This window comes from Lynx canadensis, chromosome X, assembly GCF_007474595.2.
Source record: "Lynx canadensis isolate LIC74 chromosome X, mLynCan4.pri.v2, whole genome shotgun sequence".
In the NCBI taxonomy this organism is placed as follows: Eukaryota; Metazoa; Chordata; class Mammalia; order Carnivora; family Felidae; genus Lynx; species Lynx canadensis.
The window spans coordinates 20,342,220-20,358,305 of record NC_044321.2 but is presented as its reverse complement, the minus strand read 5'-3'; the positions used below and the strand labels follow the sequence as shown (position 1 = coordinate 20,358,305).

General features: G+C 41.1%; 1 protein-coding gene across 1 annotated transcript in view; it reads right to left on the bottom strand.

Annotated features, from left to right (window-relative positions):
* The window catches only part of POLA1 (DNA polymerase alpha 1, catalytic subunit), a 303,264-nt gene that overhangs the window by 274,543 nt on the left and 12,635 nt on the right, over nt 1-16,086 (bottom strand). Inside the window, exons 5-14 of the mRNA XM_030305566.2 lie at nt 11,960-12,075; nt 11,448-11,510; nt 10,475-10,567; nt 9,947-10,034; nt 9,455-9,656; nt 9,189-9,367; nt 3,443-3,555; nt 2,457-2,573; nt 1,116-1,190; nt 86-224 (exon numbers count right to left, since the gene is read on the bottom strand). Coding sequence (XP_030161426.1) covers nt 86-224; nt 1,116-1,190; nt 2,457-2,573; nt 3,443-3,555; nt 9,189-9,367; nt 9,455-9,656; nt 9,947-10,034; nt 10,475-10,567; nt 11,448-11,510; nt 11,960-12,075 — 1,185 coding nt within the window. The remainder of the gene's footprint in view (nt 1-85; nt 225-1,115; nt 1,191-2,456; nt 2,574-3,442; nt 3,556-9,188; nt 9,368-9,454; nt 9,657-9,946; nt 10,035-10,474; nt 10,568-11,447; nt 11,511-11,959; nt 12,076-16,086) is intronic.

Genomic DNA, 16,086 nt, shown 5'->3' with positions numbered 1-16,086 from the left:
ACAATGAAATAAATAGACCAAGTCCTTAACTTCTAAAAATCACCCTACTGGCAATTTAACTTTCTGAAGGTAAATTTTTCCTTACGTGGATTTTTTACTTCAAGCCAACAAGGTCCTTTGATCTTTCTGTTCATCAAGAATATTTCCAGGCTGGATGTGTTGGTCCCAAATACATGAGAAAAAGTTTCTCCTTTCAAATCCTGAGGAAGCTGTGGCATTTCAGCCTGAAAAAGGCAAAGAAGAAAAAAAACAACAACCCTTTTTTGTTTAAAACCATTACTTCACATTTTCCGAAGTCTGTATTTGAAATAAACAAAAGCCTCTCTACGAACCACCAGAAGAAATCCCTTTGATATATATGAAATGTAATTTGCAACAAATGAAATCCCAAACAATTCACAGTAGGACAGAAAAACAATTCACAATGACAAAATAATGCATCTTGATGGCACCCATTAGAAGAAAAATAGGCCAAGAAACTCCCGGAAAAGAGGATTTCTGTCCAGAGCCGTACATGCCTTACTGATAAAGAACAGCTGAGTAAGTACCACTCCATTAGAAGAATGAAAGCAAGAGAGTGGAACTCATTCAAAATGCTCCTAGGGAACTTTTCATCACCACTGTCAGAAACATTTCTTAAAAGTTTCCCTTTTCCGACATTGTGAGATCAAAACTCTAGAACAAAGGTAAAAAGAGGTTAAGGCCCAGTTAATTAACATCCCAGAGCAATGACCTTGCCTATCACGGGAGCAAGAGCAGCACTACAGTGACGCTACGGACGATCCTCTCTCACCTTTCCGCGGCTCAGAAGGGACACTCCAACAGACTAATGATGTGCAACTCCATCATGTGGCCTTCACTCCACTTGACAAGCAGTTGTGCAATCTCAACTTATTTATTTAAAGATGCATACTTGAAAGCCTGAGACAGGCAGCATAACCAGTGTTCTATGTACTCAAATTAATTTGAACCATTTTCATTATTCATGACTGTAAGTCCACCTCACTGAACTATGGACTTGAGGAGCCCTGGGAATACTCCTAATTGAAAGCCAGCTGAAGTCTCAAAAATAGAGAAATGTCATTCCCAAGCAAAACCCAGTAATTTTGACTTACCGCGTATCTAACTTCCAAGTACTCGGATTTTTCTGGAACATCAGGTATCTCAAAAGCATAGTTCTTTTCCACTTGCTGGAGACGGGCGGGGGAAGAGATATGCAAAAAACATATAAAAATAATAAAAATAAAAAATCATTAACACAAAAACTTCACAAATGAAAATGACAAGCATTCCATGTACAACACGTGCCCCTGTATTCAACAGTGAGGAACCTAGTATCATTATGGAACACAAAGGTAAGTGAAGCCAAAAGGGCACCCTTTCCCCCTTTCAACTAGGACTAAAACACCCAGTGACAAAATGCTAAAAAGTTATCTCTTAGACACTAGAGAACTTAGAAATATTTGCATTCAAGAAGGGCAATAAAAGATTTAAAATTTTTATAATGTTAATGTATTAAATCATTTGCTACTCTTTGATATTAACCAATTCCATCTTGCTAGAAAAATTACTAATTAGCATTAAAATTATAGCTCCTATTTACTGAGTGCTTATCAAGCACCAAGGACTGACTGTTCTAATCACCTAACACGAATTAAGTGACTTAACTCTTGCCACAACTCTTGAAATAGGGCCCCATTTCTCAGGTGAACAAACAGGCCCAGAGAAATCACTCAGCTTTTGTCCAAGGACACACACAACAAAGTGGTAGGGCTAGGACTTAAAGCACAAGCAGTCTGGTCCCAGCACCTATGCTCTTCACCATTATACCACACTGTTTTTAGAATTTTAGAGGAATGATCCACCAGCCGTAATTCAAAGCTCAAATAGTTAAGACCATTAACCTTAGCGTCAGCAACTCAATCCTCCCTTTGCTGAAACCACTGTTAAAAGTATGCTGGGTTACAGTCCCCTACGATGATGACTAAAGGTGTCAGAGATATCACTAAAATCAAGGCCAATCAATATGTAACACACAAATAAAAGATTTTTATCCTATCAGAAATAGCACTATAGTCCCCACTGTTTGACTATAACACCTTAACCTTCTGACCAAAACGACTTGCCAGTAACTAATAAAAACAAGATCGGAACAGGTTCTTTCCATTTCAGGAAAAGAACACAAAACATGCTGCAAGTACTGGAAACAATTACTTTGCTATGTGTTATCTTTCTATTCAAATTCAAGAAAATTATTTTCTAAGTAAAGAGAATTACTTTTACAAATCTTAACATACTAGCTTTACATTGGTATCTATGAAATTTCCATTCAATGAATTGCAGTCACAAAAAACACATTTTGTACAAAGAAGACATACAGTAACTATTCTGTTAAGTCAGGAAATGAACAAACAACTAATAAACAGAGCTGGAAAAAATTATCACCAAATACAAACCTTGGACTTGAACTTCATAATTTTATATTTTGCTGCTATTTTCTCATCGAATTCATCATAAACATCCTTCATTGTAACTAGAGTTTCTGTTTCTTTTCCTGTATTCAGATCAATTTTCTGCTCTCCCATGGGGAGAGAAGGGAAAGGAAAAAAAGTATCTGTATATGAGATCTTTTCAACAACCAGAAACCCAAGTCTCATTCAATTCTCATCTTCAGCCATTTAAACATTTAAAAGAACACTCTTACAGAGAGATGAATTCAAAGATACAAAGAGACCCCAAAAAGGTACGAAACCCAATGCCCGATTCCTCCCAGTGGCATCATAAAAGCACATCAGATAAAAATGACTGATTCTACAAAATGGAAGAATAGTGTTGTAAATCCTGACCAAGAAGCTTCACAGTTCAGCTGAGATCTCAGGGGACAGGCTGGGGTTGGGAGGGGAGTGTGGGTATTAAGTCCCAATTTCAAAAGGAGGAGCATATGGAGCTGACCTGGCTGAATGGCTAGTGGGCACGGTACTGCTACGTGCATAGCAAAAGCATGAAAACTGGGCCAAATGCCCTAGGACATTTCAGAGCCATACACTCCCAACCCTGATTAGTATGGAAATGAGGGGTCAGAGAGAAGAAAGCATTATATACTAAAATGCAGACTTTAACACTCTTAACGAAAACAGTTTTACTACATTTCTCTATTTCTCCCAACCTCTAATGGAGCTGCTGACAATCAGTGGTCATCAGGCAGTCAGCAAAAAGGAAGCATCAAGGCTGTGGATAAGGACTTGCCAGTAACTAATAAAAACAAGATCAGAACAGTTTCTTTCCATTTCAGGAAAAGAACACAAAACATGCTCCAAGTATTGGAAACAATTACTTTGCTATGTGTTATCTTTCTATTCAAATTCAAGAAAATGTTGAAGAATATGGCTGGTGGCAGAACATACAACGTACTTGGAATTAGAGGCTAACCACTAGCAATTACCGTTTCGCGGGGAAGGAAGTAGAGTGTTCGCTCGATGTTTTTCACCATGACACAACAGCTCACGTGGGTTTTGGCAGATTCAATCCAAACTTTGCCAAACAGAAATACCACACCTAAGAGAATAGGAGAAAACCATGAGAAAAGAAGTGTTTCAATTACTCACATTAAAGGCGCAGCGTGAAGGCTCACTGAACGTGTCCACACATTCATGCCTTCATGACACACCATTTTTTATAGTAAATTTGCAACAGCTGCCCACCCCCCAAGCCCAATTCCTTTACTCAGTACTTATGCCACACAACATCACACTAGTAAAACGTGACCGCTGAGATGTCAGGGGGCAGAATGATTCTCCAACCTGATGTAAACGTTTTCCCCAGAATTCGGGATATCCCAGGTAAAGAGAGATAAACTTCAGTTACTGGGGAGACATCCCAAGTCTGAGTATCCACACTTGGGGAACTACTGAGACACTCCAGGTTAGTGCAGAAACCTCTGGGGAAGTGGGGAGACATCCCAGGTCAATGTATACATAACCTCAGAAATTAAAGAGATACCCTAGGTCAGTGTAAGGAAAAAACAAACTTCCCTAGAACTGGGACTACCCAGATTCAGAGAAACAAAAAAAAAAAAAAAAATCAAACTATTCTCCAACAAATCTTCTATTGAAACCTCCTGTGGGGGGGCACCTGGGTGGCTGAGTCGGCTGAGCATCCGACCTTGGCTCAGGCCATGATCTTGTGGTTCGTGAGTTCAAGCCCCACATCAGGCTCACTGCTGTCAATGCAGAGCCCACTTGGGGATCCTCTGCCCCCTCTGTCTCTGCCCCTCCTCCCCCACTTGTGCGCATGTGTGCTCTCCCTCTCTCTCTCAAAAATAAATAAACATTTAAAAAATTAAAAAATAAAAAGAAACTTCTTGTGAAGTGTGAGAATACTAACTTGCTTTTTTAGCACTTGTACTTAGGAATAAAAATTAACATTCATGTATAAGAGTAGCTATGTATGGCGCATCACTATTTTTCTATATGTAAAATTGCATTTGGGGAAAAACATAATAGATCTCATATATCATATTCTATATAATGATAAGGATGTCATAAGAGAGTTCAACTACTATCTCCTATTTTACCCTTTCTACCTCACTCACTACTTAAATATCTGGATAGGTGGTGCTTATCATGTTCGTTTTTCTTCTATTCCTATTTAAAAAATGATCTAGCAAACAAATCAGCAGACATGCTCCTTTTGAGATTCCCATGTAATGTATACCACAAAGTAAAAACAAGCCTTTCTACATAGACATCAAGTCACTGTTCATGAAAACTGGATATCAAGAAAGGACTCCAGAGGTTTGTCAACCTAAAAGATGGCCACTGTGCAAAATCCCGAGCTCTGTGCATAATTAGACAGCAGTTATCAGCATAGCCACTCAACACAGCCACTTGTCTGAGCACTAAGAAAATTCTGGCACATGCAAAGGCTACTGTTCACAAGGCCAATTACTCCAGTTTCACAAGATAGCTCATCAGTGCTTCCTTTTGTCACTCATTCTAGTGGAAATAAGACCATCTAAAAAATTTCATTTCTGCACATGATTAAAATTCTTAAAAGAGTTGTGTGATTTTCAGCTGGGGTGGGGGGGAGAAGGGGAGAGGGAAGGGAGGACTGTGGGGAATGATTAAAAAAGAAAAAAATCACAAGAGCTCAGAAAATTAAAAGTCATCCTCACAACAGTGAGAGACGAAGAAACAAAATTCCATGCAAAGAAAAATAAAGACCCTAATATTGGATTCACAGATTCAAATAGCTCATTTTACAGTCAAACTAATATCACACTTCATGCAACACATTTGACACTGTTTATGCCTCATTTGCCACAAAAAGATCATGGTAAACAAAGATTACATTCCCCCCAAAGTTACTAGCTGAAACCAGGTGCAGTCAGGATTATTCAACCTTGAAAAAGTCATAATGAAGACAGGATATCTTCCCATATGCAAAGAGTAAGACTCTTTTCATAATTATGGAGCATTCAGCAATAACTGACTTACTTAGAATCTGTAAAAACGTGAGACACAATAACAGGGTCTTTGGGAGTACTTCGTTTTTATTAGCAGCATTGATTTCACCAAGGCTCAGTGATCATTACCTGCTATCATGATGAAACTGTTCAACCCCCTGAGATTAAAGGACGTCTTTTTTTTTTTTTAAGTCGTCCTTTTTAACCCGTTGGCATCAATCACAGAGAACGCAGCTTAAGAAGTGCCACAGAACAGCAGAGTGGACTGTGGGTGAGAAGCCCAGAGCTCTGGCCACTTTATTTTTTGAAGCCTTAACTTCCTTCTCTATAACTAGACCAGACTGCCTGAGGCCTTCTCCAGCACTTGAAATTTCCTTTTACCATAGCATTTGGGAGATAAGCCAATAAGAGACTAGTATCTGTTTCAAATGCAGAATATTTCCCAATAGTGGTTGAAAAGGCCTATCTTTGACTATGGTTAGCAGCAGAGATTCAGTAACGATACGTATCATAAATTCGTGGCTTTCCTAATAAAGCCACGCTTCAATGCCTCGATCTTAACCTCCAACAACTATGACTATAGACAAGCACTAGCCAATAGAAATTTCTGTGATGACAGAACTGTTCTATCTATGCCATCCATGGATCTGGTAGCTACTAGCCACAGGTGGCTATTAAAGCATTTGAAACGTGGCTACTGGCTGAGAAGCTGAATTTTTTTATTTCATTCTAATTACTTTAAATCTAAATTTAAAGAGCTACATGTGGACAGCGGCTACCATAGTGGATGGTGCAGCTCTAAGCCTTGTCTTGCGAAACGATGCTGTCGGTTTCTCAGAGTATCAACAAGTAAACAAAAGGTGGAAATAATAAACTCATTTTCACACAGAAAACAAGACTGTTGTTGCTTCGGGTTCTAATCCTTGGCAGTTGCCAGTGGGCAATCTGCTGGTTTATACGTGGATTAACCTTGGCCGGCACCGTGTCTCTCTGCATTACCCGTTCTTCCCCCACGCTGCTAGCAGGCTACAAGAGGCAATCTCAACAACAGCAGTGAATGCATCTCTGGCTCCCTGAAACCTTCCATGTGCATCTACAGGCCTGTCCACAGCCATGCAGTGTATTTCAATGGACATTTATTCAATACCTACTACATGCTTGGCATTAGGCTGGAAGCTGGAAATAAAAGGTCCCGTCCATCCAGGAGTTAAATAAAATACTTTGGAGCAAGAAAAACACAGAATCAGATCTTTACAAAGTAGTATGACAAACAGTGCACCAGGAAAGGGTATGATGGGGTCCCAGGGAAAATGAGGCTGGTCTAGAGGATTAGGAAAACTTCCAGGAGATGACACACCTGGGCTGAGACAGTGAGGGCATTCCAGTCAAACACCATGAGTAAAGGCACATGGTATCAACAGGAGCAGGTGTATACAGGGAACTATCTCTAGAACACAGAAGTCATACACGGCAGGTGTCAGAAGCCTTCCTGAGGAACTTGGACTTTATGTCGCAGACAGTAGCCACTGAGGTGTGTTTTGGGTTTGTTGTTGGTTTTTTTTTTTTTTAACAACGGAATGACGTGGTGAGAGCTCCCCTGCTGAGCAATCGCTCTGGCAGCAATGTGGGGATGACAGCTGAGGGATCCCTCAGGAAGCTATCACAATGGTTTCAGGGGGCAAGCGGGGATCAGAGGTGGAAGACGCAAGGAGAAAGAGAAGACAGCTTGTCACCTTGAGAAGGAGAAAACTAACAAGATATGGTGAGGAAAGTGAGGAAAAGGGGCAGTCAAGGCTTGCTCCCGAGTCTCTGGTTTTGATGGGACCATTAACCAAGACAGGGTATCAAATCCAGCACCGAGCGGACCCAGCAGAGAGACTAGCACTGGGAAGGGCAGGCCCACCACATCGCGCAACTCCAGCAAGCCCCCCAGTGTTGAACTCCAGGGAGCGGGAGACACGTGAAGCACATGTGAAAATGGTGTCCCCTGAAGCCGTATGATAGGGCAGGCCTGGGTTTCGGCACTGGATGGGAAATACCTGCTCAGCCGCATGCAACCCCACCTGCCAGTCTACCCTCCACTGGTGAGCAGCAAAGGTAGTAGCCAAACAGGTGCAAGGGTCTAACCGAACTGTCTTGTCACAGCTGAAGTAGATAACATTTCTAAGATGGTTGAGATTTTTTAACAGGGCTTATTCTTTACCTACAAAACTAACACACTGCAGTTCACTACTCAAATGGCTCTGCACCTGTCCCTATGCATTTGCTATGCTGAGGCCTATTAATGCTTCCGCTCCCTTCGGAGAGACTGTTAACAACCTTCCAGTGGATGTCAATGCCTCGTTATCTTTAAGATAAATCTGGCCTACAAGACTGATGGTTAATGCTTACTCCTCTTACTCGTTCACTTGCTTCATGGATACTCTATTTTCACTGGATGCAGCCTCCGGGAAACCACTTTGAAAAATACACAGTTGCATCTACCCTCACACCCAGAAATGGATCCGAGTGAAGGCAACTCTGCTTAAGGATATATGTGGTATTTTATATTAATCTGACCTACCTTGGCATGCCCAACCCTGGGGTGAAGAAGGGCTCAAGGAGGACAAAAAAACACTAGAGAGCCTCCTGGCTTTGTCTGAGACAGAATTCACATTCTCAGTTCATTCGGAGGAGGACCTGGGAACCATCCTCGATTCCTCCTGTCAGTCCCCATGTCAATCCAGTGACAAATTCATGTCAAAATACATGTGAAATACATTCATTCCTCTCCTCCTCCACAGCCATCACTAGGCCAAGTAACCAGCATGCCTGCCCTGTACTGAATGATCTCCAGGCTCCAGTCTTCCCCTCCCCACACACACACTATTCTCCGCACAGACCTATTTATTCTCCACACAAACCGGAAGGCTCCTGTTAAACAGTAAACCCAACTATATGACTACCACCGCCACGCCACCAGCACTTAAGATCCTCCACTGCAGCCCTCTCCATTCTTAGAGCGAGATCTAAATTCCTCAGTGTGGCTTTCATGGTCCTTCATCACCTGGCCTTTGCCTTTGCCTCCAACTTCATTTTCTACCAATCTTGTCACTGGATTGCTGTGCTACAATCAGACCGGTCTCCTTTCTCTCTCCAGGCCTCTGTGCTCACCAGTTCATCACAATGAAATGCTCTTTCCTCAGCTCAGCACGTGCCTCAGATCTCACCCAATGGTGGTCTCCGCAAACAGGCCTTCCCTGGCCATCCCCCAACTAACTGCCTTCACACCATTTACCAACTTACCTTATTTACCACCCATTTTTCCCCACCCACTCCCACCACAGTTGAATGTAAGCTCCACTGGGATTGGGAATTTGTCCGGCTAATTCACGGCATCTCACTGCCTGGCATACAGCAGGTATTCAATTTGCTAAATAAACAAATTAATGCCTGATTCCATTTAAAAGAAAGCGCATAACTACAACTTCAGATACATCGAAGGTGAACAACAAGCACAGATTCCAAAATCACATATAACTGGTTTTCGGAAAACACATTTTTAAGGATTATTCATACCACAGCTGATCTCCACCGGGGTGGCTCACACACTTCACAATGAATGAATGGTGCTCTTTTACTACACATGGATGTGAGGGCAGAGCCTTTGCCAATTATAGTAACTAAAGCACTTAAGGGAAAGGCACCATTCTGTACTAAAGGCGGTTACCATACGTATGATTACCTGGTTGGGTGTACTGATCTTCATAAGCATCCAGCCAATAAAACTGAAACACTTGTTCCTCATCTGCCCCTTTTACCAGCGGGAGGTGACCAGAATCCACTTGGACTTCCTGGGCTGAGAAACTGCTATCATCTTCCTGATCAATGTCCCAACAAGAAACATCTGGGAGGAAACTTCCTCTGCAGAAATCACATATCAAAAACTTTCAAAATCCAACTGAGTCATTTGTAGTGCTACCTGCCAAAAAAGTCATAAAATGCTCTTACAAGTAGGACAAGGGGCCTTTCCCAGGATCTGCCTCATGTTTCACCCCCTCTGCTGGCTCACTCTCTTGGTCCCAAGTCTTGACAGCCATGGTCTCCACATCTACTTCCTCAGCTTCCATAGGTTCATCAAAGTCACCGTCTTCAAAATTCATTGTCCCAGAGTCCTTCTTGTCGTCTATACACAAAGCTGGCACGGACTCTCCTGTAGGCGTCATCACACATTCCCATCATGTAGAGCTGCCATGTAACACAAAGGCCTCCCCCACACGGCAACAGCAGCCTACCCTTCCTCCCACACCGTGCCTGCATTCCTGTTCAATCTCCAAATTGGATGTTTTCTAACTTTTGCTGCTATGGATTCAAATCTTTCACCCTTAAACCTGCTATCACAATACCTTCAAAATTGCCTCCACTTCCTCCTTCAGGGGACCTCCATTCCCGACAGCATTTTGCAACTGCTCAACAGCCTTGCAGCTCTGACATTAGACTTACCAGCAAATTCAGCACGTTTAAGGGGAACAGAAGTTAATGGAGGCTCCTTCCTTGAGACAGGGGAAGCAGTTTTTCTTGAAGGAACTGCCTGTAAATATTTTTACATGTTCGGTCAGTTAAACCTGAGTATAACCTCAGTATAGTATTTTATACTGTCCTACCCTGACCGGAGAAAACGACAGTTCCCATTTATACGACAATTTTATGTATCATTAATGTAACAGCTTCCATTATTTTACTGTTACCTAGGTTTACCAAAAAAATACTTGTTTCCAGGAAGAAAATTATTGCATTTAGCACAGCTGTAATACCTATAATAAACACATACTAGTTACTAAAAATTTACTATGAAAGAAGCAGGCACATGCTATTTTTGAAATACATGAAACTATACAATCAAAAGGGAGTCCTAATTTAAAACAAAAATCAAGAAGAAATTCAAAAGCATTTCCCTCACATAGAAAAGCAACAAAGTAAGTTTTAAGCAATAATACAAATCAAGATTGAAGGTTTTTCCACTCACTTTACCTTGGGGGTGTGCACAGAGAAAGGATTCAGTGAATCTCCAATGGATCTTTTCTTCTTTGGTATCATTACAGGTGGTAGAGTTATTTGAGGTGTCTTTAAAAGGAGGAGTAAGACAGACATTCACTGCCATGCTTGGCTTACCAGAAGACAGAAAAAGTACATTTCTTCCCCCCAATGAAGCCTAATAAGCAAAGCATTCTTCCTTCCCTGCTCCCCCAGCAGATCTATGTTCATGTACTACAGTTACTATAGCAACAATACCAGACTCACTAGAAAACCAGAACAGATATTAAATCCACCTCTCACCCAATTTTTTCTTTTTACAACTTAACATACTTTTCCCCTACCCCTCCAGGATATTGCATGTAAAAACTGTCAAGCTAGAACTACACATGTTGGTGTTGTTTTAACGAAGCGTTACTTAGAAAGAAACACACCTCTAAATGAATTTAGTCTCCACGTGTAACAGCCCCAGTGTAAACTCCCAGAGCAGCCGAGCCTGTCTGAGTTGTCTCAGGAACAGCTCACTGCCTCTTCCTTCACTCCCTCTCTGAATTCAAGATGAGGATCTCATGCCTGACTGTGCAGACTGACAGGTTTCAATCTATTTCGGGAACATACACTGCAACAACTAAACACAAGCAGCGTGCATTCCCAGAACTGACTCGTGTATGTTCTTACTACCTCAAACACATCCCCACGCAGCCCCATCGACATAACTGCATAGCTTGTAACAGCTGGAAACTACTCACCTAAAGTGGTAAGAAACCAATTTGGAGAGTTGTTTGTGTGTGTGTGTGTGTGTGTGTGTGTGTGTGTGCGCGCGTGCGCACATGTGTGTGTTTTGGGGGGGTTGTGTTGTCGTTGAATTTTTTGTTTTAAATTCTAGCAGCAGTCTGTTTTGTAAAATTACTGAATTGTTTCTTCAGCCTATGTCCCCCGCATATTTGACAACTCCCCGAGAATGACTTACCTCAGTGTTCAGATCTTGGAGAATGTCACCTAGCAGATCATCCTTAGACAAGTCGACAGCTTTCTGAAAAGTATAATTGGAGACAGAATGAGAAAGCCCTGCACTTCACGTTCTCACCCACACCATGTGTCTGTGAAAGGAAGAACCCAACCAGTCAGTCCTTCCCTCTTCAGTCCCCACCCTGAGGACTCACCTACCGTTCAGATCTTAACCACCACCTGTGTACATGCAACTCCTAAACCTAGAGCCCCCATCCTGTTTTCACCCTCATTCCAGGAGCCACCGGCTAATCAATAAAATAAACACCCTGTCCGTTCACTTTTCTATCTCCAAGTTCCAAACAATGAGGTGCCTAAATTCATCTAGAAATACACATCCAACTTCGTGAAAGCGGGAAAATACAATGGAAATATCTGAGCTCAAGAACACTGAGCACCTATTGTCCATACAATCAAATACTAAATTTACTTCTCAAAGAAAAAGACAAAATACAAGGAAACCATGAAACTCACATCTGCAGTCTTCTTCCCAGCACTAGCAATGAACAGTGACTTGATATTGTTTGGTTTTGTCACCACAGTCTTCTTTACATTCCTCCTGTCTTTAGTACGTGCTTTTTCATCTTTGCCTGTTGGAATACAACTTAGTCATAAACATGTACAACTAAAAGCCTAGTCACCTGCCCTCTGCATAGGAGAATGAAAAGAAAAACATAAAGAATTCAAAATACAAAAACACAGGTGCCTAGCTGGCTCAGTTGGTAAAGCATGTGACTCTTGACCTTGGGGTCATGAGTTCAAGTCCCATGTTGGGCGTGAAGCCTACTAAAAAAGAAATAATAAAATACAAAAATATGAGACTTTATACGTGGTACACAGGGAAGAATCTTTAAAAGTGGCTTAATTCAGGAAAACTTTGGCTAAATGTTATTATAAAAACTGATGATGGGGGACATGGCTGGCCCAACTGGTGGAGCATGTGACTCTTGATCTCAGGGTTGTGAGTTTGAGCTGCATGTTGGATACAGAGATTACTTAAAAATAAAATCTTAAAAAAAAACCGATGAAACACTAAATATCAGGATAAGTTACTAAGCAGGACTGTTTAATGGCTATTGTTAGTGTGAACAGAAATCTTTTTATTTTATTTTTTTTTAATTTTTTTTTTTAACGTTTATTTATTTTTGAGACAGAGAGAGACAGAGCATGAACGGGGGAGGGTCACAGAGAGAGAAAGACACAGAATCTGAAACAGGCTCCAGGCTCTGAGCTGTCAGCACAGAGCCCGACGCGGGGCTCGAACCCACGGACCGTGAGATCATGACCTGAGCCGAAGTCGGATGCTTAACCAACCGAGCCACCCAGGCGCCCCCAGAAATCTTTTTAAAAGGTAGGATTTTTTTTTTGTTTTTTCTCCAAGAGAAATGAAACAACCAAGCTCATCTGGAACCAGAGGATTAGCCTAGCAGCCTTCATCAGATCATCTTTTTTAGTGCTATCCTGATGGCAGGAAAACTGAACTATGAAGAAATAGGATTACCAATCATGGTAGTGTAGCATCCTAATTTCCATCTTCTGAGGAAGAGCAACCACACACACACACACACACACACACACACACACACACACAATATGTTGTAACAACACTAAACGGCACGGAAACATCTTTTCCATGTTTTCTCTTATGGCAATGTGTTAATCACCTACAAACTCTTCTAATACTGCCAGTTTTACTCCCTCTTTCTGATTCATTCCAGAACTCTCTACCTCAAAAAGACCTAGAATGAATAGTTAATACAGTGTGGCGTAAGAATACACACACCAGGGGTGCCTGGATGACTCAGTTTAGCATCCAACTTCGGCTAAGGTCATGATCTCAGGGTTTGTAAGTCTGAGCCCCACATGTCGGGCTCTGTGCTGACAGCTCAGAGCCTGGAGCCTGCTTCAGGTTCTGCGTCTCCCTCTCTATCTGCAACTCCCCTAGTCATGCTCTGTCTCACTCTTTCAAAAATAAATAAATATTAAAATAAATTTTTAAAAGAAGATATCCACCAGATGAAATAGAAAATTGAATCCAGAAAAGACTGAATTACTTGTGTAACCTAGCATATAATAAAGGTGGCATCTTATATCACTGGGGAGAAAATGGACTTTTTAACAAGTAGTGTTGGCTCTCCAATTGTAAAGAAAACAGTACCAACACAAAAAAAATCACAGATCAAAAAATTTTTAATGAAAATAGACAAATACTTTCAAGTTCCTTTGTAAGCTGGGTATAAGAAAAGTATTTCTAACAGATTCAAAATCCATCTGCAAGAAAAAAATTGACAGATTCAATTATACCAGAAACAGGTTTAAAGACAAAACACAAGAAAACTTTTGCAGTGCTTTGCAGATAAAGAACCAATTTTTCTGATTAAAAAAAACTCCTGGGGTGCCTGGGTGGTTCAGTTGGTTAGGCATCTGACTCTTGATTTCAGCTCAGGTCATGACCTCACAGTTCAGGAGTTTGAACCCCACATCAGGCTCCGTGCTGACAGTGTGGAGCCTGCTTGGGATTCTCTCTCCCTCTCTCTGCCCCTTCTCTGCTCATGCCCAAGCACTCTATCAAAATAAATAAATGAACTTTAAGAAATTCCCTGATATTAAAAAAGCCCCAAGGCCCAAAAACAATGTGCACAATAAACACAAACATACAGTTCACATTAAAAAATATATAAACAGTCAGGGCTCAGTGGGTTGAGCATTTGACTTCAGCTCGTGTCATGATCTCACAGTTTGTGAGTGCGAGTCCCGCATCAGGCTCTGGGCTGACAGCTCAGAAACTGGAGCCTGCTTTGGATTCTGTGTCTCCCTCTCTCCGTTCCTCCCCCGCTCACTCTGTCTCTCCTTCAAAAATAAGCAAACATTAAAAAAACTTAAAAATTAAAAATGTATAAACAGCTCTAAGTTTCATGAAAAGATGCTCAACTTCATCTGTAGAAGAAACGCAAATGAAAACCACATTCAGATGTCACTTCTCACGTATCAGAATGCCAAAAATCCAAAGGCCTGACAATGCACTCTGTTGGCAAGGCCATAGGGTCTAAATGGACACTCATACTGTTCATGGGAGTGCAAAATGGGACAAGTACTGGAGCAGTATCTCCTAAAACTCCATGTGCATTTACTCTCTGAGCCAGCAATCCTCCTTCTAGGAGTTTTCTCTGAGAAAAGCACCACACACACCAAGTTACTCAATGCAGATTTTTTTGTGAAAGCAAATTGTTGAAAATCTAATTGACAACTCACGGAAACCATTTGAATACACCATCATCACATGTTTATACAGTTAAATACTATGCAAGTATGTAGAAATAAGTAAGTAAGAAAGAAGTATCTCCATGTGCTAATATGGAATGATTTTCAGGTCACCCTGTTAAGTGAAAAAACAGAGTATAAAAGCATCCACAGAAAAATCTCTTTTGTGTGAGGAAAAAATAAAAATATACACACTTAATTCCATTCCTGGGTATATACCCAAAAGAACTGAAAACAGGTGTTCAAACAAAAACTTACACATGAATGTTTGTAGCAGGACAATTCACAATAACCAGAAGGTACAAACATCCCAAATTCCATCAGCTAATAAATGGATAAACAGTATGTGGTATAGCCTTGCAATGGATTATTATTCAGCCACAAAAAGGATGGAAGTGCTAATACATGCTACAACATAAGGGAACCTTAAATCATTATGCTAAATGAAAGGAGCCAGACACAAATGGCCACATATTTTCAAAATAGGCAAATCCACAGAGACAAAGACTAGTGGCTGCCAGGTGATAGGAGAAGGAAGACTGAGGAGCGACTGCTTAATGGGTATGGGTTTCCACCTGGGGTGCTAAAAATGTTCTGGAACTTGGGGCGCCTGGGTGGCGCAGTCGGTTAAGCGTCCGACTTCAGCCAGGTCACGATCTCGCGGTCCGTGAGTTCGAGCCCCGCGTCGGGCTCTGGGCTGATGGCTCAGAGCCTGGAGCCTGTTTCCGATTCTGTGTCTCCCTCTCTCTCTGCCCCTCCCCCGTTCACGCTCTGTCTCTCTCTGTCCCAAAAATAAATAAACGTTGAAAAAAAAAAAAAAAAATGTTCTGGAACTAGATAATGGTCATGGCTACAAACATTGTTAACTTATTAAACATCAATTATAATAAAACGTATGTGTATTTAACTGCAAAAAGGGCATTTTTTTCGTGTACCTAAAAATGAAAAAACTGTAGAACATTTGTGAAAAAACATATGAGAAATAATTTTTTATTGAAGTCATTTGGCAGTTTGAAACCAGAATAAAATTAATGGCCAAAATGTTTACAACACAAAATACAGGTCCTAATACAGGGTATCAAAAGAGAAGGTCAACAGAGGTTTGAATAGCATGGAAGGTTTCTTAAGTAGGCTTTAATCTCCCCATTGTAGGTTAGTAGTATCTAGAAAAGGACAAAAAGAAACATAAAGAATAGGAGTCAACATCTGATGTAGAATCTTTCACCGTGTTAGTACTTCTGTTTTATTTGTTTTATTCATTTTCCTACTTGTTTTTTCATTAGGACTTAGTTAATATTTTCTGCTTCTATTTGAAAACATGTCAGGGACTGGATCCACAC